The sequence below is a fragment of the Agelaius tricolor genome, unplaced genomic scaffold (genome assembly GCF_023055355.1).
Source record: "Agelaius tricolor isolate 1412-34295 unplaced genomic scaffold, bAgeTri1.0.p SCAF_1, whole genome shotgun sequence".
Taxonomy (NCBI): domain Eukaryota; kingdom Metazoa; phylum Chordata; class Aves; order Passeriformes; family Icteridae; genus Agelaius; species Agelaius tricolor.
The window spans coordinates 60417365-60439353 of record NW_027269261.1 but is presented as its reverse complement, the minus strand read 5'-3'; the positions used below and the strand labels follow the sequence as shown (position 1 = coordinate 60439353).

Here is a 21989-nt window from a genome sequence, read left to right as displayed (position 1 = left end):
CAAGAGCTGTGAAACATGCTTGTCTTACTGTTTGGACACAGCCAGCATGAATCACCAACAGGACCAAAACTTGAGCCTCCCAGGCTTGCTTGCTCATGACAGCCCATTCATTCAGTAGCAAGCGCAGTCTTGGCCACTGACAGGAAAAATGCGTGGAAGTGGCTGCTATACCTCAGAATGGAGCTTGGGTCAGTTTGTCTGGGGATTTTACTGGAGCTGTTCCAAAGAGAGTGTGGTTTAACATGGTCTGTCATGCTTTGCTTCCCTGAGCACTAGGGCAGATCACTAAATATATGAGTTTTGGCATGTGTAGAGTATACAAGAAGTGAAATGGGCAATTGCTGTCATTGTGGCAATGGCCTATTTTGCCAAGTTTAATTTTACATGTGAGAAGGGGTCAGTAGCTAGATTTGCAGACAACCAAAACATGTATTTAACAGTTGGTTTACTTGTAAATGCCAAACCAGAAACAGTTGCGTAAAGTCCCTTTCTAAGTGCTTGTTTTAAGTTTGGTGGGGTTTTCTGGTTTTGGTTTGGGTTTTTTTTGTTTTTTTTTTTTTTTTTTAAGTTAGACTTGTTGGTAAGTAAATTGAACAGACTTTGCCTCAAAGCTTGCATTTTATTGCACAGAACTTTGCAGTGAAGATTTTTAGACCTCTGCACTGAAGTGAATCAATTTATTGAGAAGGGACATGAAGAAGGTATTTGCAAAACTTGAGGAGATCAGAATTTGTGGTGCAAAAAATACTTGTAATATGGGCAAAGGTAGTGCATAAAGCTTCCTTACTCTGTTCTGCCATATGGCTTTAGTTTTGACCTGAAAATTATTCATTTCTTGTTCCCACCTGTGCCAAATAAATTAAAAAACAGGCTACAAACATACATCTTAGAAATGCATCTAAAGGTTTTATTCTACCTGAGGTATAGGGTAGGCTACGTAATAATTCTGAACTAAGTATAAATCCTTTTGGCTGAACTGTTGTCCAAATTGTTGATTAAAATTTTCTTAGGATTGACATGTTTTGGTTGCCCGACTATTCCTTAGTTTACATTTGTTTGACTGACACACAGCTTATAAATTTTTCATTTGTAAATGGCTCTTCAGATTTTTTTTGTGACGTACATTACTAAAGAAATTGTCAACACTTTATAAATAATATTTTTCTTCTATCCTCACTGTTTTATTTTTGGAAACTAGAGTATAACAAAGTTTTAAAAAAAGTAAATATAAAAAGGGAAAATGAGCTGGCAATAAACCGATATTTTAATGTTATAATATTATAAATAGTAAATTGTTTTATGAAATTCCATATTTTCAATAGTTATTGCTGCACAGCAGTGATTTTTTTTCAGTCTCACATGCCCTCATGTCTATAGGTCAAACACAGGGTATGTTTTCTTCAAGGAAGAAGTTACTGATGTTACAGAAGTTACTATTCCTGTCTGTGATGCAATGTTTTAAGTACTTACAGTTGGAGAGAAATTGTTTGAACAGGGCTGAATGTGGGAGCAAGTCAAGACTGGAAAACATAGGTCCTGTGGAGACTGGAAGGGGAGATTTTGTTTTTGTTGGTTCCAGTGAAATCAGTATCTGAATTTATCTGTAAAGTTCCTAGCAGAAATGCTGTTATGGTGTTTCCAGTCCCAGGGCCACATTTTTGAGTTTGGAGATTGGTAGGACTTTTGGAGCAGTAAGCAAGTTCTTTTTGGTTGGATAATCTTCGTAAGACGAGAGGAAAAGTATGTGTTTTAGTTGCTGATTTAACGTACCCTGTACATTAGACTTGTTAACAGTTCTGTGCACTGTACATATATATATATATATATATATATATATATATATATAATCATTTTCTTTCATCTAGGTTACAGCTTGTTCAGGAGGAAAGTGAATAAAGGAAAGTTTGGCTTGCATTGCCTTATTTCTTTCCCTGCTCTTAGCTCGTGGTGGGAGAACAGGGTTGGAGGGGCTGAGTGTTGCTTCAGGGGACTGATTTCAAGCTAAGGAGTACCAAACCCACCAGATGGATCACCTGAGCATCTTAAAGGTGGTTCACCTTAAAGGTGTGCTTGAAATCAGGCCTTGCAATGACTTTTCTGTGCATGCCCTGCTGCAAACCTCAGCCTCTTGGGGCACGGATTGTTCTGCCCACCTTTGAGCAGAGGGACTGGAGCAGTTTGCTCACCACTGTGCCAGCAAAACTTCTGCTGAGGAGGATTTCCTTGCCCTGGCTTATAGCCCCATAATGAACATTTCCACTGTCTGGGGAAACTTTCTTGAAATTAGTGATAGGAAACTGTTTCTCAGAGTCTGTCTTTTAATACTCAATTTCTGTTTGTTCAGATTTACCAAGTCTCCAGTGTTACTATTTTCATTGGATGGCTTCAGAGCGGAATATTTGCAGACTTGGGGTGGACTTCTACCTGTTATTAGCAAATTACGTGAGTAGTTTCTTTGTCTAAGAACTATTATGATGTCTTACCTGAAAAAAAAACACAAATGCAGCTTTCCTCACTCTTTAAAATCCTCACTCTTCTGCCATTATTATGGAAGTTGTTGCCCTAAAGAACACCCTTGCACAAAGAACTTCTAGTGTTGGAGAGTGGAAGGGAAAGAAAGAGAGGGCTTGAGGAAAGGGCCTTATTGATTTTTAGTGAAATCTTATAAGTTATAGCCCCTTTTATATTTAGGAGATGGGGTTTTTTGTGCTGTGAGGTTATTTATTCAAAATAGAAGTAGATTCTTTTTACTCTGTAATGCATATTATCTCATATTTAGGTGGAATGGTTTTGGAAAATTAAAAGCATTTGAATATATTTGGAAAAAGAAGACATAGAAGGAATAGACTAAGAGGAGATGATATAGGAGGGCTGGTAAAAATGAAATGAATCCAAGAAAACCTTAATTTAACGAACATTTCCTGAAGAAATATTCCTCAGCTTTTTTAGTGTCTTGATTTGGTGGTGTCTAAATAATTTTACTTTTCCTGTTTCTGTTTTGGCTGTGGTCTGTAGAGAACTGATGGTATTTCTTGTCTGAAAAATATGCCAATCTTCTTGACATTCAGAAATTACTACCTGGGGTGCCTGGTTTCAGTTTGACTAAAAATAAATCAGTAAAAATACTTGCTTTTTTACACAGTGGTTGGTACAACTTGAAGCATTCCAGAGGATAACAATTCGCAGATGTATCTGAGGTTTTGGGTTCTTTTTAGTTTTGTTCCATGCTAGAATAAAATGAGACATTTGCAAAGTTTTCATTAGCTGCAGTTATAAAAAAATATAAACTGGAGAAAATTTCTGGGACATTTCTAGGAGAGGCTGGCTAGTACAAATTATTCTAGCTCTGCCTGAGATACAAGATAGAAGTGTCACAAAGCATGTGTAGGACTTCCAGTCTGCAGTATCCACTTACACATATAAAGTTTCTTCATTCTTTGGTCTGGATAGATTTCAGTGGGACTTCTCTCATTGACTTCTATAATTAACTTGCTCTCTTTGCACTGAGCCCATGACAAATTCTGACCACTAAGAAATACAAATATATTTGTATTTCATCAAAGTCATTTCACGTCTCCACAGCAACAAGGTTTTTGATGGTCAAACCGTGTATTTTTAACAGATTCTTATACCAGAATGCCTAATAATACATGTTTTATATCCAACAAAATACTTGCCCCAGTCTGGGGGCAAGTATTAATTCTGCATTATGCTTACGGTTCTAAAGTACTCTGGATCATTTTTTGGTAATATGCTAGGAGGGCTTTGCTATACAATGTGCTATGGGATCTTCAGTTTTCTTCTTTTTTCCCTCATAGTAAAAAATTGGTGAAATACTCAGATAAAGCAAATTTTCTTTAGTAAGAGAAAAATATTCTCATCAGTGAAACTTGGTGTCACTGAGGTGTACATCCACTCTGAGGGCCTGTGGCTTCAAATCTCTTATGTGCTCTATGTTCCATGTGTCCAAAAATGGTCATGGCAGTCATATTGTAAAAATAAACTTCTCTATGAGTGAGTAAATACTCCTGTAAGACTTCACTGGTCAGAAAAGGGTAATGAAATCTATTCCTCTGTGTAGGCAGGTAACAATAGTGAATAAATTGCTTGACTATTGCTGAAAAATTGTATTAAATAATTTTGGAGTTCATAGCTGTCCATTTATAGGACTATTAAATTTTCAAAAAGAGTTTAAGAATGACAGCATTTACAAAGCAGTGAACAGCTACTCACATTCACTACTCACATTCATGGGACTGCCTGATTCTGTGTTAAATTAGGACCATGCTAAATGCCTGGATTTTCCTCTTTAAAGCATTTGATGATAAGTGCAGAATTCCAGTAGATAAAAATATTGCCATTATTTGGTCCTGTTAATTCAGCCATGCTTACAGCGATATTCTGGTGTCTCCTTGGAGAAATCTGTCAGAGTAGATGCCTGTAAGACTATCATAATTTCACTTCTATCATGTTTTGTTATATGTTTGCTCTCCCTGCTATTTGAAAGATGAACAATTCAGCATGGAACTGAGGGATTTTAGTGAAGCAAGGCATAGTCTTGCTGTGAGCATGTGGTGTTCAGAGAAGACATTTTCATATACAATTATGCAGTGATATTTTAACTTTTAGATAAATGATTCTTTTGTCTTAAAACATCTTTAACAAAGCCAACGAGCCAAAAAGAATAATGATATCTCTGATGGAAAGTCCTAGCAAAAACTCCCTTGGATTTTTGGCAAAACTTTTTAAGAGTGTTTCTCTATTACTTTAAAAAGCAAGGGAAAACAAAACAAAAGAAAAGAAAACAACCTCCCCAGACAGCCACATCAAAAAACTAAGATTTTGGGAAACAGTCTCAACAACAGATTTGGAAGTAGTTGAAATGTGCTAGGTGTTTTCCAGTAATAAAAGAAGATGCAAGTGATTATTAGTTACTTACAGAACACAAGTGTGGGAGGTGGTGCCTGTATGACTTGAAAGGATATATTTTTCTGGCCTGGCTTCTTTTATCCTGATTAGCTGAAATATACTATTTCAACTGAAATCTAATTGAAGCCCCAATCCAATGAGTTCAAAGTGTCTTGATGCAACACTTCCTATGTTATGAAGCCTTTAATTTCTATTCTATTTATATTATATATAATTACCCAGAGTCCGTAAAGATGATGCAGTGATGTTCTTCTTATAGGGTCATTAGTTTTGGTTCTTTAGCATCTGTTGAAACAGTTTTGCTATTTTTTAAGTTGTCATGAAAGCATTTTTTTCTTTCTGAAAATTGGGGCCCACACATTTGCTGATGAAAATTTAGACCCCTTAAATAAGGCTTGCCCAGTTGCTTTGGCCTTGCTAGTGCCTCTTCATACTAGCAAATACTGTATACTAATCTCCCTAAAGCCATATGATTTGTATATTGAGATAAAGAAAACTTTGACATTCATCCTAGAATAAGAGCTTATTTTTTATATTTTAAAAGCCCCACAAACAAGAAAGGAAGACTGCAAAACAAGCAATCATTTGACAGATGGCATAGAGAGCCAGGCACCACTGTGTCAGTGGCCGCTTCACCTCTCCTCTGGGAACACCCAGGGTTAAGTGTCTGGTTGGTCTCAAGCTGCAGACTGCATTTACTGCATACCAGAGCAACTTTGGAGAGTGTGATTTCTTTCATTTTTGATTCTTATCTGTACATGCTTTTCACAAAGGCTGTAGGTTTTGCTCATGTGACCATTGCAGTCAGACATTAGACATAGATAAAATTTGTGTTAATAGGCTTTTAGTCAGGTTGCAAATTAATATGGGAAGAAAACTTAAGTATCAAGTCCACAATTTTGAAGAGTGAAAACTTTCTGGAAATATATTATGGTTTTGGGTTTTTTTTTTAATAGCTATACATTGAGAGAAACTTGCAAGTTATTTTTTTCAGTAATTTTGCTGAACTTTCTTTGTTACTTCCTCTAGAGAAATGTGGAACATACACTTCCAGTCTGAGACCAGTGTATCCTTCAAAAACCTTTCCCAACCATTACTCCATTGTCACAGTAAGAATTCTTGTATAATATGTTTCCACTACTGTTCATTATCAAGTTTTCTCCAAGGGAATAGTACATTTTGATGTGTTATTAAAATAATTTGCTTTCCCTTCAGAATAGGAAAAATGATGTATTATATTTATGTAACTTAGGTTAACAGCTATTATATAACACTGCAACTAAGTGGCCAGATCTAATGTTAGTAAATCCAGTCCTTCCAAGAGTAGCTGTGAAAAATCCCATATAGCCAAAACTTCACATCACTTTACAACTCCTCATTTGTGTAAATATTTGCAATAAATTGTGGTTTCCACTCTCTTGGAGTGGGAGCAGCCTAACTGCTTTAAGTTGCCGACCTTATTCCACTTCATTAAGGTAGCCTGGCATGATGAAAAGAAGGGTATGAAATGAGAGGAAAGATTTGAGCATCATGCTGATATTGGCTCTGTGTGATGGACTGTACCTAAGCCTGCATAGAAATGTCACAAAGCTGATCTTGTAAATTTGACACCTCTTGCATGTAGAAGGAAAAAGAAAAATTGAGGTTTTCAACACAAATGCAGGGTTGGAATCCAGGACATCCTTTTTAGTTTCATCATGCCACAACTAAAATTCTATCAAATACTAGGATCTGCACTTTCTTATCTTCCCAGTTTGTCAAGACCTTTGGTAGGAGCACAAGGTCAGGAATGAGGTGCTTAATTGTGTAATCCTCACAAATGTCCATGACTGAATATGCAGCTAACAGTCGTTGACCATGCCCAGCAGCCATGTGAGGTGTACAGTGCAGAGGTTTATCTCCACTCCTCATTCTTGTGAAAAGTAGCAAGGTCCTAATGGTGGTGGTGTTTTATCCCTTATAAATGTAAAAAGGAGCTCGTCTGATTAAAGACAGAGCACAAAGTCTGCTAAAACTACCCAAGACCTGGTGCCTGCACTTCTTGGACTGCTCATGTAATGATTTTCTAGAACTAGAGCTTTTGCTCACGTGATTGAGGTTTAGCGTAGGTAATTGCTTTATCTTTGGTACTAAAGACACAACAAATGTGTGAATTCAAGCAGTGTCTTTCAGTTTGATCCCAAAGGACAGTGCCCAATATTTTTTAAATCTCACTGAGAAGCAAATAAGGATTGGAAGGGAGGGCTTGGACGCAATGAGAGATGATGCTGCTAAATTTGGGTCCTGAGCTACTGGTGGAGTAGAAGTCACCAGCAGAGTGACTATTCAATGGATATATTTGTCTAAAGGATATGTCTGAGTAGCTGGAAGGTTCTTTTTCTTTAGAGCATTGCAACAAGGCATACTCTCAATTACAGGGGCTGTATCCTGAATCTCATGGTATAATTGATAACAAGATGTATGACCCCAAAAGAAACGCATCCTTCACCCTTAAAAGTGAGGAGAAGTTTAACCCACAGTGGTACCAAGGCCAGCCTGTAAGTATTAACACCCTTCTGAGAATGTACATCATCCTGTTATGTTACTTAATATGGCTTGGATGCATAGTGATGTTGAAAGAGGACAGGGGGTAATTCTAAGTCAGCCAAGAAGCGTTACTCAGCACCACTAGGAATTGCCGTACTAGAGCCAAAAAATAACAAATGAAACAAAATGTAACAGCTTTTGTTGAACTTAACGGAATTTTCCCTAAGGAGAATTCTGACTTAAAATAGCTAATATAGCTACCAGATTTTCATCTGTTTTTATGAGTGGGCTTGCAGTTAAACTTCTGTGAGGAAATCAACAGACCAATAAGATTGAGTAATAAGAAGCACTAGTAAAGGTTTATGGTCTGCTTAAATTTCTTCTAAGTCCAAAGATGTGGTTTTAAAAGAAATCGTCTCAGCTCAATCATACACCTATGGCAAAACTGATGACATCACCATGAAAATGAAGTGGCATGGAAAAATTTTAGTGAGCGCTACCTAAAGAATAGCAAGGGACGAGATGTAAATATTTAGTGTGTGGGGAAGACTGGGTTTTTTTGTTGTTGTTGTTTGGTTTATTGTTGTTGCTTGTTTTGTTTGTTTGGTTTCATTTGGTTGTTCTTTTTTTCCTTGAGGAGAGAGCACACAGGTGTAGAACTTGCAGTCCACTGAGAATAGAGTGATGTATGAGTTAGGCAGGAAAGATGCAGAAGGCATAAATCTGTAAACCATGAGAGCAGCAGTAAAATCAAAGAACTGACCAAAATGCTGTTTCTGTATGTCAAGAGTGTGTGGGTAATAGGTCCTTGGAATATTCCCACCCCTTCTTTTGTCACTGTTTTCTGAGACATTTCCCCTTCCTGGTGTTCAGCCATGGTTCCACCATTGCATTTCTGCTAATGGTTCCTACCTCTGTCCTGGCTCTCCGTGGCATTGCAGCACTGGGGATGTGAGTGTTTGCCACAAGGAATCAGCCCACAAGGTGTAGATGGGCTGGAGATAGTGATGACAGGCAGGATGGACTGGAGTGCTCTGTGGAATGATTGGGTTCTGATCTCGCTGAAGGGTGTGGAGTTGGTGAGGGGCCATGGGCCTGGCAGGCTCTCAGCTGGTTCGGTGATGGGTGCTAACCATGGTGAATGTTCTCCGGCAGATTTGGCTCACAGCCATGTACCAAGGGCTGAAAGCAGGGACCTTCTTCTGGCCTGGGTCTGATGTAGCAGTGAATGGAACCTTTCCAAACCTGTATGAAATATACAATAGGTATGTAAATGCCTTTCTCTTGGAGGAATATTTGACTTTAACGATTGCAGTGGGACAGATGCCAGAGAAAACATACTTTTTTCCCCTACTTTTCTAAATAATTTTGTACAATGGGGAAAAAAGGCTAGGATCCAATTAACTTTGTTTCAGTATAATGTAGAACCTTTGTTTAATTATCTTTTCATTCTTCAAGAAATGTTTTAATGGTAAGATGTGTAAAAATCAACTTTAAGCATAACCAGCTTTTAAGCTCTAGTGCTTTACTCTTTCTATTTATACAAACCTTTTGTGGCTGATGTAGAATATTTCAATCCAAACTTCTCATGAGTGAATGGATCAGGCTTTGATGTGATATTGTCAACGGAAACTAAAGTTTTACTGTTGACTGTGGTAAGCTGTTCCAATTAAAAATTATTTTCGTTGCAGATTTGAAAATATTAAGGCACTCATATTTTTGTCAGTGATTGCTCTTCACTGCAATTAAACATTTTCTGCTTAATGAAAATGTTTATCACCATTTATTTAATAATCTCAAATCTTGCCCAAGAAATCAGGCTTTTCATTTCTATCTTAAGATAATTTTCTCTTCTTACACCCTTCCAACAGGATGGAATTTTTGATTCTTGATTTGCTGCCTATGTTTTCTTCCCTAGGAACTGATGATGCACTGTTACTTGAACTTGTGTTAAACACCGAATACTTACTTTGTGGTTGCCTCATGTTGTTAAAAGTCAACGTGCTTATTGTTGGTTTACTTCAGTAATTGATGCAAAGATCTACTTTGCAACATAGTATGAAAAACTTTTATTCAACCCAACCCTATCCTAAACTAGCAATTTTTCAAAACATAATATAGAAATAAAAGCCTCCATGTGACTTTGCACCTTGAAGCCAATTATTTGCTTTGTATAATAAGGATAAGCACTACTAGAATAAGCATTATTCTAATCAGTATTTAAGGGAGATTCAGATCAGGCCATAAACTCCTGTAGAGTCAGGCAATTAAGATAGATAAATTTGTATCCTACTAAAAAGTCTGTAATGATTTTTTTTTTCTGCTAAAGTACAGTGATTTTTTGGTAATGTATGGCTAAAAGATTTAGCTCTTGGAAACACATGGTTAGTTGATATTGCATTATTTTGATGCAGCTCAATCCCCTTTGAAGAAAGAGTGGTGACTGTCCTTCGCTGGCTGCAGCTACCTGAAGATGAAAGGTAGGTATACATTTGTGAGTGTGAATTCCTGTTTGAGTGGTACTGCAAGGAGTTACTTTGTAAACACAATTTCTGTTTTAAACAATATCTTTTGCTTTATTTTAAAAATGTTAAAATATTATTTAGGGCAAACTTGTTTCTATGACTGAAGACTTTTTAAGTTAAGTTGCATCTTTCAGTTTAATGTATTTTTCCTCTGAATGACAACGTTGTTTCCAATATGTGATCTCCATTGTTGAAATATAATCTCTTCAAACTGTCTCAACATGTATGTAAAATATTACATTTTTGGTACCGTTTGATATAGACCACACTTTTACACTCTGTATTTAGAAGAACCAGATTCCTCGGGCCATAAGTTTGGACCAGTAAGCAGTGGAGTAAGTAGTTTTGTAGTTTCTTATTTTTTTTTTTTTTAAAGCTTGACACTTTGCTCTGACTCTGTAAGTTCCATAATTCATGTTAGGTTAACTGAGATCATGTGAAGTATGCTTTTTAGGAAAAAAAATTGCAAATAGACAGTCCATCCATGATTAACATTGACATAAAGCATATAATAGCCTATTTAGTATGCCTCATTTTTATTTTCTTTATTTCACTAACTTTTAAATTACCAATGTATGTTTGGGTATGTCTTGTATGTTCTTTTATCTGCTCCTACTTACTAATGGTTCATGTTGATTTTTGGCAGGGGAGGGGAATGGGAACAGAATATTTGTATAATTTCAATTTAGCAAGAACAGAGGTTTGCATAACAATGTCCAAGTTGTGTGGTGACGTATTTGTGTACAATTGTCATTAATTTTCCCCCAGTCTCTAAACTAAGGTTAGGTGGATTTTGGCTTTATCTCCCTGCAGTTATAATTTATGCCTTCTCAGACAGAGACAGGTAAAAGGAACACTGGCCTCATCACAGTCTGTGATTTATTATATAAGTAAGAAGTCTTTGGGACTGCTACTGTCTTAAAAAGTACTGAATAACTTTACATTTTAAAATACGAAAGTGAAAAATTGAAAGGAAAAAGTTCTTGGAAATTCAGGACCTTTGTAAATTTATCCCATCTTGAACAGTCAGGGAGTTTAGGCATCATAAGTAAGTATTTAGCCTCATTGGTGACAAGAGTAAAAAAGCTCTTGCCAATTCCTCTTGAGCTGTGGGTAGTTGCTATTGGTGTAAGGAAGTAGCAGACATAATTAGAACTGCAGTATGGGAACATGATTAAATTGGTTACCTTTTTCTTTGCTTAATGAGTGGATCTAAAGTTCTGTATGTCAGGAATGCTCTGGAGAGAAGAAGCCTGAGGATTTGCATATAGTCTCTGCAGAAGCATCTCTTCTTCTATGATACAAAGCAAGACAGCTTGTACTAGTAATTTAGAGAGGTGACAGAATCACTTCATTGGAAAACGCTTTTTTTTTAACCTCGCAAGTATTCAAAAGTAGCTCCAGTGCTGTATCTCTAGGGCCCCAGACCCCTGATCACAAGCAGTGCTAGACTGTGTAGACAGTGTAGACTGTGTATACTGCTAGACTGTGTAGACTGTGTACACTGCTAGACAGTGTAGTTCATTGTTTAGCTTTTTCAGTTTCTTTAAAGTAGTTTGACTGGATATTAGTCTCAGAGCACAACTTCAAGGATAGTTTGCTCCAATTCCCAACAGGCATTTTGAGGAAGGGTATTGCAGGCTTGGCTTCCTCTATTCTATCCGGTACATCAATATCTGCATTCTTTGTCATTCCCTGCTGTCCTTGGTTGTGCCCAAGCACAATGCAACAAGCATCCTCAATTTCATACTTTAAAACCACCCTCACTGGTTATAATCTGTGAGGTGTTTTTTGTTTGATGCTTTTGTTTGGGTTTTTTTTTTCCTTTCTTTTTTAAAGCATCTGCAACTGAAATAGCACAAAGAAATGTGTAGCTGTGTCATGGTGCAGTATGCAGAAAAAAAATTTGGCTAAGTGCTGTATAGTGTAGATATAGCCAATCTTCTGTAGGCAGAGGTAACTCTGAACAGTGCAGGTAATGTGCAGTCTGCAGGCTCTCTTTTTTGTTTAGATATATTTAACAGTAATTTTAACACTTACTTTACATTCCTATTTTTGTCCTGCAGGTCATTATGGCATTACAGAGAGTGGACAAAATAGTAGGGATGCTGATGGATGGTCTAAAGCAAATGAACTTGCATAAATGCCTGAACATTATTTTTATATCAGATCATGGTAAATTTGACTTTATAAAATATATCAGAACTTTGAAGAACTGTCTTTATAAAGTAATATTCTGAATTTATACTTATATGTTTCTGGCAAGGTTAACAAAGCAAGTAATACCTATAAAATATGTTTTATATTATCAAGATGATATGACAGATAATCAGTGTGCGAGAGAGTCAGACTATTTTATGAAGGGGTAAAGAAGTGGAGGACATAGGAAGGAATTAAGTAATTTTCATATTTTATTTCTAATTCCTTTTGTGACTATTACCAGATGATAAAAGAAATAGAATAAAAAATGTGAACTGTAAAAAAATGGATTTAATTTTCTTCTGTCTTTTAACTACACTGCACAGCAACAGTTTACAAATTACTGAGGAACTGAAAAGACAACCTGTATCTTCCTTTTTATTATCAGTTCCTTTATACGTTATTAGAAGACTGTGAATATGAAACTCTGATTTATTTGTCTAGCTTTTCTGTATATCTGGAATTATTTCTATTAAGTTACATATTTAAGCATTTTTTTCTACTTCTTTTCTTGACAAATGAAATATAACCACTCTTTCATGCAGCACAAAATTGACTTGCAAAGCTCTTTGCCACAGGGAATGATGCAAGGCAAATATCTGTACAGGCTTATAAAAATTATGACATTAATCGAGCGTAAACCTGCCAGGAATTATTTAAAGTAGGAGTTTCAATGCAATAAACAACTCGAAGCCCCTTTCTGAAAATTGATAAAGAGCACAGGGAGAAAGACCAGTCAATAATTCTGTGCCTATTGGTTATTTCTTTAGATAGGTACTGAACATTATTAGGTAGGATACTGGGCTGAATTATTTGGTCTGACCATTACTCCTGTTCTTAGGCTCATAAGAGTTTTTTTCCCTTTAGAGAAGAAAGTTTGTCTATTTATTAAATTGGAGAGTCTTTCTCAGCTGAGGAATTGGCTGATAGTGTTTATCTGTGCTTGGGTTTTTATCTTCTATGCATGAGTATTATGGTCTTCTTGGGTCAGATGCTTTGGGATTGCTGATAAAAACACCAGAGAAATTACATTTCTGAATTCTACAACTAAAGTTACATGTCTCCTTAGCAAGGTGACTCTACACTGATATTCCCATTTTCAAAGAAAATGTATTTCCTTTACAGGGATGGAAGTAGGGAGCTGCAGAAAAACAGCATATCTGAACAGCTATCTCGACGATGTCCAAGATTTCATAGTTGTACCCGGTCCTGCAGCTCGCCTAAGACCTAATAATGTTCCAGATGAGTATTTCTCTTGTATGTAGTTGCTAAACTAACTTTTGTTATTGGGTTATATGTTTTTGTACTTTTCAAATACAAGCATAGGATCCGCATATTCCATTAGTAAACCTGAGTGCATGCCACTTAGCTACAGTCTGGACAATGATAAAGAGGAAATACTGAGTAGCGTGTGCACTTGTGTTTTTCAAGACCATTTGACTTTCCAAGTCTGAAAGTATATTTGAATTCCACATTCAAATACATGAAAACATTTTATGGGCTGCCTCAGAGTTACCAACTGAAAATCCCTCCTGCCTTGTGAATGGCATTCCTTCGAATAAGATCACCCGTGCACAAGACAGCCCAAAAATCCTTCCTGCATGTCTCACCTCATTTCCTAATTTATTAAGTTTTGCATAAATGTGCAAAATTTCTGTCTTAGAGAAATGTTAAATTGTTACTATCATTTATATATTATTTTGAGTATTATGTTTCCTAGTTATAAAAAATTGGCCTAATGGCCTGACTCAGTAATTGGGTAAACTGCAAGTAAACATAAATAATAAAATGGAGTAAAAAAATCAATGAATACTTACAGATTTTAAACCCTGATTTGTTAAGCAGTCTTATTTTAGGCAAACATTTAATCCCTACAATTTTTAGTACTTTTTAATGTTGAGTGCAGGAGCTTTCTTCATGTTTCATAGCATTTTTTTGAGGGGAGGTTGGGTTTTTTCTGTTGAGATTATTGTTCTCTGTGCCCTTTAAGACTTGTAGACCTCAACCCCAGTGACTTTGTCCTATTTACTTCGCTGCTTGATGCTGTTCTAAACTGTTTTAAATGTTTACTTGGAGAACATGGGAGTTAAATGCAGTGTCAGGTTCTCCCTGGAGAAGTTCAGGAAGAAGAGAAGTGGCGCATCTCCTCCTTTGGACATGTGCTCTGTTACAATGAAGGAGCATAGCTGTCTTTGTAGCACGGCGTGTATCTGTGCAGGAATTATGAATGGTTCTACTGCCAGGGTAATCCTTTAGGTACTTGAGTCAAGTGTTGGAGATCAGAGTCAGGACAGAGTAACTGTGAAATGTAGTTGGTCCTGTGTTACACAAAATGCCAAGCTACATGATGTAATGGTCCCTTTTGGCTTGAGCCTAAGCATCTGAAACTTAGCCAGCTGGTGCTTGGCTTTCTTTCTAAGGATAGCTGCTAAACAAAACCGCTGTCCTGGTAGTTGCATTTGTGTCTTTTCGTTTAAAGGCTTATTAGCAAAGAAAAATTCACCTTGATTAACACAGCCTTTAGTTGCTTTTTTTCTGAAAACTTACTTCTTGGTTTATTTTTCTAACTGCGGCTAATATAGTTTAAATGCAAGTATACTTAACTTTTAACTCATAAATTTAACTAAAGTTTAACTAATATAGTTTCAACTTAAAGCTGTAAATAAGTAATCAAAGGGAAGAGAGGGTGAACTGAAATTTTATAAAAGCAATAGCTTGACAGTTTAGGAATTATCTTTCTCTATATGGTTTTCACTCTGAAAAAATAATTTCTTACGCCCAGAAATTTATTGAAACTTATAATTTGTATTACATGATGGGAATGTTTTCATTTTACATCTGATCTTTTTAAACTTAGGTGACTAATACTTACATATGATTCTTCCAGTTAATTATGAAGGCATTGTCAGAAACCTCACGGTAAGTGTTATTTTATTTGTTGCTCTAGCTTAATTTCTGTTGACATTTACAAGTATTTTATAGCATTAGCTGTTTGCTGGGCAACTTACATACTATATGTACTTTGATTCAGTGACAGGATGAGGGGACATAATCTCATACTGCACCAGGGAGGTTTAGGTTGGACATCTGGAAGAATTTTTTCTAGTCGACAGGGTGATGTTTAGTCATAGTTGTACTTGATGATCTCAGAGGTCTTTCCCAACCTAACTGATTTTGTGTGTGACCTTTGGTAAACAGCAACAATAACAAAAGTAGTTCCACACAGGGGAAGGTGAAATTTGAATAAGGTGACATGCAGCTATTGGGTTGTGCATTAACTAAAGCTCTGTGTTCATTTCCCCGTATTGTATTATGTGTATTGTGTTTTTCTTCCAACTGGAGAACTTGTGTATCTGGACCATACTAGCTGAGGACCACGTCGGTGTAAAGCTCAGCTCTCTTGCCAGGATACACGCAGGATTTTCTTGCTCACACCTTTTTGATAAACAGCTTTGAGAGAGGATATTGAATTTTATTTTTCTGGGGGGGGATGTCAGTTGCAGTGTAATGAATTTGCTTTTTTGCTCTGTCCCTGGCTTCTGTTCTCATCCCTGCACTGTAATCTGTTTGCCTCTCATTTGTGCAAACACTGCTGTTGGTGAGAGCAATGCTGTTTGTATAGATGACTTCATTGAAAATTTCCAATGTTATGGTAGAGATTTTGGTTTTTTTTCCTTTTTAAAATCATTAATGGATCTTGGTTCATAAAAAAGGTTATTTGTCCCTGTGTGATCAGCCTAAAAATCCTAAATATCTGTTACCTTCTCTATTACAGAGCTGTAGACTTTTTGCACTGGACAATCTCTTATAACTTGTGAAAGTATCATGATGTTCATGTCTTAGTGTAATTCATTATTAATTCTATGCAGTACAGTTTGGTTCTATACAACTGTAGGCTGTAAGAAAAAAAAAGCAAGTTTTGTCCATAATGCAATATTAAATATCTTTTAATAGCTATTGAATCCAAATCCAGTCAGTATTTGTGATTTAAGTATTCATTCATATGTCTCAGATCTTATGACTCCAAACCTGGTGGAGTTACATTGTTCTTAGTGGAAGCTATTGCAGATCATTTTCAATTGATGTGCTTTTTAAGAACTGTGCATGACATAAAATACGCATTTCACCAAAATTTCCTTACGTTTTAATTTAAACATTGCAGTGCATAAAACCAAACCAGCCTTTCAAAGCTTATATGAAGCAGCTGCTGCCCAAGCGTTTCCATTATTCCTATAATGACCGGATTGAACCGCTGCACTTTTATTTAGACTCCCAGTGGCAGCTTGCTCGGTAAGTTTCAGTTCTCAGTACCCAAGCGAACAACAAATAATTTATTGTTTTCTCTTCCAAGTGCTTAGAGTTCACTGATAGCTGTTAGAGTGTGATATTCTTATTTGTTGTAACAAAAGGACATTGCAAAGGAACAATGCATGCTTTTTTCTGCAGGTTTTGCTGGCCTGGAGAGGCTAAATTCTAAACCTGCAGCTATTCATATTCTGCCTGCTGGGTATGGAGGTAGTGGCAGGTTAGAAACTAAAGTCCTCACTCTCAGATGCTTGAGCACATCTTGCTATGCTGTTGGAATTTCCAAAGTGAGTTAATGAAAGCTGAGCATGTAAATAATTTCTAGGTTAAATCAGTCTTGTCATTGAACTTACTGACTCCATTACTTTACGTGTTTCGATTAAAGAATTTACAAGAACAGTGGTATCTGTTGTAATGGTATTAATTTTGAGCACCACAGTTATACTTCAGGGCTTTCATCATGGAAGAATTTTTCAGTGCACCTCTTCAATAAATCTTTTTGTGTAACACTATAGATATGTGCAAGTTGTGCAAATCAGGTTTGGGTTGATAGAACTGCGTGTTTACATAGTGTGTATGGACCTAGAACAGGTTGGATGTTTGTTTTTATTAGACTGTAAGATTCTCATCTGAATGGTCTAAATTAGATTACTGTTTTTATTATAAAAATATTGAGAATATACTTAAAGTACTGTAAAGTTGTTACTCAAGTGGCAGTGAAATGAAAATCTGTTAGCCTGAAATGAAATTTTTTTTTCATATGTCATGTGCTTTGACTTTAAATGACTCTGATAGACACATGAAAATTCCAAAGGGATAACATTTGCAGAGAAAATTACTATTCTGATTTTAAAGGTACTCTCTTCCCAAGCACTAAAGGCTTCTCATTCTCTATGGATAATCCTAAATATCTTTTAACAGAGAAATAAATATGTCATCACTGAATGTACTTTATGCTGATGTGATTTGTGAGTTATATAAACTGTGTATTTTTAATAGAAAACCACTTGAGATTAAAAGCTGCAAAGGTGGATTCCATGGCTCAGACAATCGCTTCCCCAATATGCAGGTAAGGTTTAAACTTATGTTAGCTCTTATTTTTAGTTCCCTCTGTTTCCAAATGCTGTGTTTGCTGGGTGTTGAGGTTCGTTTGTTGGTTTGTTTAAATGATTTAAGATCTGTGATATTATTCCATCTGCAGTTCAAGAAATAAAACATTTATAGGACTGATACTGTCATGTGCTAGATAACCCATAAAAATAAGGAGAGTCTTGAACTTCTCTTTAATGAGAAATGGGAAGAGATCATAGGAAAACATGAAATCTGATCCTCAGTTTCATCTAATTTGGGAAAGTCACTTAACCTATCCTCTGCTTTAGTTTCTGCTATCAATAAAACGAAAGCCAATATTCTTGATTTCAAAATGCTGTTTTCAGGATTAAAATCCACAAACCATTGTGAGGTACTGGGAACTATTACAGTGAATATGTGTAAACACTTTTAAAAGACAAATCCATGTATTACATGGACTTTGTAGGTCTTCTCATGAAACTTGTTTTCAATCATTTTCTTTCATAAAAGCCTTTTTTTTTTCATGTGTTGTAGAGTTATGTAATGTTGGCACCAAACTGTTTTTAAAAAAGTCTTAATCTTGCATCAATTTACCCTTCCTACGCATCGATTTACCCTTTATATTTCTTCCCTGATTTGACTATGGAAAACCTGCTGATAGTGTTTCTAGTAATGGGTTGCAATCAGCAAGCCACGTGATGCCATATGTACTCCATCTCTCTCTGATGCATTTTGACTGTGTAAATTTTTTTCAGTAGACTGACTCTATTCAAACTTTTTTGCCACACTTGGGATTGTCAGTTCATAGCACCCCTAACAAGTCCTAAACCAGATATAATTTATCCTTTTTGTAGCTACCATTATAGCAGCATAACAGTATTTCATACTCTGTAACCAAAAACAACAGAAAGGAGGTAGCGTGTCCCTGCCTCATCTGGTTCAAATTAGGCTGGTTGAGTACATTAATAGCCTGCAGATTCTAGTATCAACAGTTGCAAAATAATGCCTGTGTTATGCTTTGATCTCAAAGAAAGGACTTAAGAGTTGAGTTTTAGCCTCTGTTTTTGCCACACAGCTATGAAATCTGAGACAATTGCATTGTTCACAAAGAGCTTGGAGATCTTGTCCAGGGATGTGCTATACAGTGTAAAACATCCATCACTCATTTGGTATCTTGATACCACAGATGTGTGCAATCTGTTTATCTTCATTAAAAATAAGCTGAATAACTGAGGACAAGTTTTAAAACAATGTTTTTGGCAGCAGTTGAGCTTAAGCATTTGTTGCCCTTTCCTCTTTGTTCATGCTGCAAACCCTGCAGTATGCTGGTGTAACATTTGTGTGGCTGCAGTGTAAAGTAGGTTGGGGAATTAAGCCAGAAGGAAAAGAGCCAGCAGGAAAAAAAAAAGGAAAGGTTTTTGAGCTGGCAGCATTCCTGGATCAGGTCCAGTACAGCTTGGGAAGTGGTGCAAGAAGGAACAGCTGCAAACCAGGCATGGAAGCCTACGATCCTACCATTGCTTGAACCACTTAAAGCATTGCTACCAACAGATGTTTTTAGAGCCCCATGTTAAAAGCTTCCAAATTGTTTACAGGATGTGATATGTGATGGTTACTTTGGATCAACATTTCCATTAACTCTTTTAAAGCATTTAAGAAAATACCTTTTAATTTCTTCAAAAGCAGAGAAGAGCAAGGGACATCATAAATGGCCAAAGGCAACAATGAGATAGAATTGGGTTTCCTAGTACTCTTCTACTATTTTTAAAAATTATTCTTGTACATCTACTTTTTTCAAAAAAGAAAAACACATGCTTTTGACTTGATATATACTGTGTTGGTAAAAAGCTTAAGATTCCAAGATTAAGTTGTTGGAAGAAAATGCCCTCTGAATATAAAGATAATTTTCATTTCAATTTGTCTTAAACAGAATTCCACTATACTTTTCTCTGTAAATCCTAGGCTATCTTTATTGGTTTTGGACCAGGATTCAAGTTTGGTACTCAAGTTGATCCATTTGAAAACATTGAAGTATACAATTTAATGTGTGGTAAGTACAAAGGATGGGCGTCAGTTTTGTTCAGTAAAGTATAATATCTTTTGGGCATTGTAAATCTTCTAATAACAGATTGCTAAGTGTCCTCAGAAACTCATCCTTAAGAGTTGCTGCTATTTTCACAAATCAGCTGTTTGTTTTTCTGAGAAAGGGCCATCTCTAAATGACTAACAGCAGTTTAGGATCTACTGGTCTGGCTACCTTGTCTATTCCCACTGTGTATTCCTCTGGCTTTTCCAGAGCTGGTGCTCACTTGAGCACCAGAGCTTGACCACTACTAAAAATAGCTACTTCAGAATGTCTCTATCATCATGAACAGAAACCTCCTTTCCTTCCTCTTTCAAACACAATGTTACTGTGACTCCTTATTCCTGTCTCCATTCTTCATTCTGTATTTCATGGTTTCTCCAAAAGTCTGTCACTAGATCTACCACTTTCTGTTCATTTTTTCCCCTTGAGGTCCTCACCTGTTTTCCATTATTTCCTGCCTACTTCCCTGTCTGGTTTGAAACTATACTGCTTCTGGGAGAAGAAAAGTATACCAAAGAGTTTGATCCAGAAAATACTTAAGAGTACTGCAAATGCTTGAGATTGGTGGCTGTATTCAAGCGACTTGCTCAACATTGCAAGAAGACTAGTACCATCCTGAACACTAGCTAAGAATGTGTGTGGCCCCTTTTAAAGAGGTTACATTGCTTTTCTTCTTGGGTGTTATAAGCAGTAAGCCGTGAAGCTTTGACTCATCCATACTGGTAAGCACAATATAATCAGCTGTGTATTACAATCTTTCTCCTCCTGTTAATATCACTTGAATTCTTTCATAGATTTGCTTGGTGTGAAGCCAGCCCCAAACAATGGAACTCATGGACGCCTAAACCATCTATTAAAGCACCCTGTTTACACCCCGCACCATCCCAAAGAAACCAGTCATCCTTCTGAATGCTCTGTGGTGGGAGAAAGAGCCTTTTCAGTGAGCCTTGGCTGCTCCTGCAGGACAGGGGTAAGCACTAAAATGGTTAAAGTTGTGGAGGCAGAAGTCTGTTGTATTTAAAGACTGAAACTTTGCATTCTCCAGATAGTTTTACAGTCCCTTACTATTGGTTTCAAAATCAACTCTTGCTTGGGGTTAATGAGTGCTATCCTGTATTTGTGTATTAATTTTTTGCAGATTGCTTATGTTAAGTCACATTAATCTCTGAAGAGCCTGGAAAAACCCACAGAAGCTTGATGGGGAAAGCATTCAGTTTTTGCTTGCCTCACTTAATTATGCTGAAATTTCTGTTCTGTGAATATTATGTTTGGACTGTGATTTTCAAGCCTGTAGATTTGCTTGTGGCAAAACCAATTTGTTACTGGAAATTCCCTGTAGTTCCTCTCCAGTACGTGTGTTCTGTGTATGTATAACTTGCAAGGCAGAAGTTACATTTAAGGGTGGTACCAATTCATAATGTGCTTTGTAGAATCTCACTGCTTTTCCTTTGTAATTATAGGGCTTGCCAATAAGGGATTTTCATCAGCGTTTAAATCTTACTGATACAGAAGGTAAGAATTTCAAATAATAATATAAAATTAAAAAGCTAACAACAACAAAAACTTGTTAGTCATAAAACATTTTATGTTTTTAAACTTCTGAGCAACTCTCAAGTAAATGATGTGAAAATTCTTTGAAATACTTGCTGGAACTATAGCCCTGCCTGGAGAATTTGTGGATGCCTCACCCCTGGAAGTGTTAAAGGCTAGGTTGGATGGGGCTTTGAACAACCTGGTCTAGAGGAAGATTTCCCTGGTCTTGACCGGGTGGTTGAAACTAGATGGTCTTTTTGGTCTCTTACAGCCCGTACCATTCTATGATTCTCATGTTTTTGAATACAGTCCTCCTGAACCATTTGTTCTCAGGTAAATGTGTATCCTTACATGTGTGTCTTTATGGCATATGTGTTATCTGTTACTTATGACTTCTCTAGTACTGAAGTAATGAGCATTCCAGAATGGGAAGCAAAAGTGTTGTATGAGCATTCCAGAATGGGAAACAAAAGTGTTGTTACCTGATAGCAAATCAATGCAAATAATGATACCTGTAATGGCAGCATACTTTTAATGACGCATAAGGAGTATTTTACATGTTTGTTATGTGGTCTTGAGTTGTTACTTCTCTTACTTATGCTTTATTTCCATTCATTGGACATACACGTGCCATGTTTAAGCTGCAGTTTGCAAGGCTGTAGGTGTGCTCATGAGTCATAAAACAAAATAAACTATTTTGAAACAAGTAACAGAAACAGGTAAAACAGCACATAAATAATGAAAACTGTAACTCAAAATGGAACCTAGTCCCAGGTGCTAATGCCTTGATAGATGATATCAAGAGTATTAGGCTG

At 36.5% G+C, this 21989-nt stretch overlaps 1 protein-coding gene across 1 annotated transcript in view; it reads left to right on the top strand.

Annotated features, from left to right (window-relative positions):
• The window catches only part of ENPP1 (ectonucleotide pyrophosphatase/phosphodiesterase 1), a 53220-nt gene that overhangs the window by 23306 nt on the left and 7925 nt on the right, over positions 1-21989 (top strand). The window contains exons 6-19 of the mRNA XM_071436507.1: positions 2345-2442; positions 5959-6038; positions 7347-7466; positions 8611-8720; positions 9870-9935; positions 10243-10315; positions 12047-12155; positions 13305-13436; positions 15067-15098; positions 16342-16469; positions 17484-17553; positions 19518-19605; positions 20436-20611; positions 21102-21153. Of these exons, the coding sequence (XP_071292608.1) occupies positions 2345-2442; positions 5959-6038; positions 7347-7466; positions 8611-8720; positions 9870-9935; positions 10243-10315; positions 12047-12155; positions 13305-13436; positions 15067-15098; positions 16342-16469; positions 17484-17553; positions 19518-19605; positions 20436-20611; positions 21102-21153 (1334 nt within the window). The remainder of the gene's footprint in view (positions 1-2344; positions 2443-5958; positions 6039-7346; positions 7467-8610; positions 8721-9869; positions 9936-10242; positions 10316-12046; positions 12156-13304; positions 13437-15066; positions 15099-16341; positions 16470-17483; positions 17554-19517; positions 19606-20435; positions 20612-21101; positions 21154-21989) is intronic.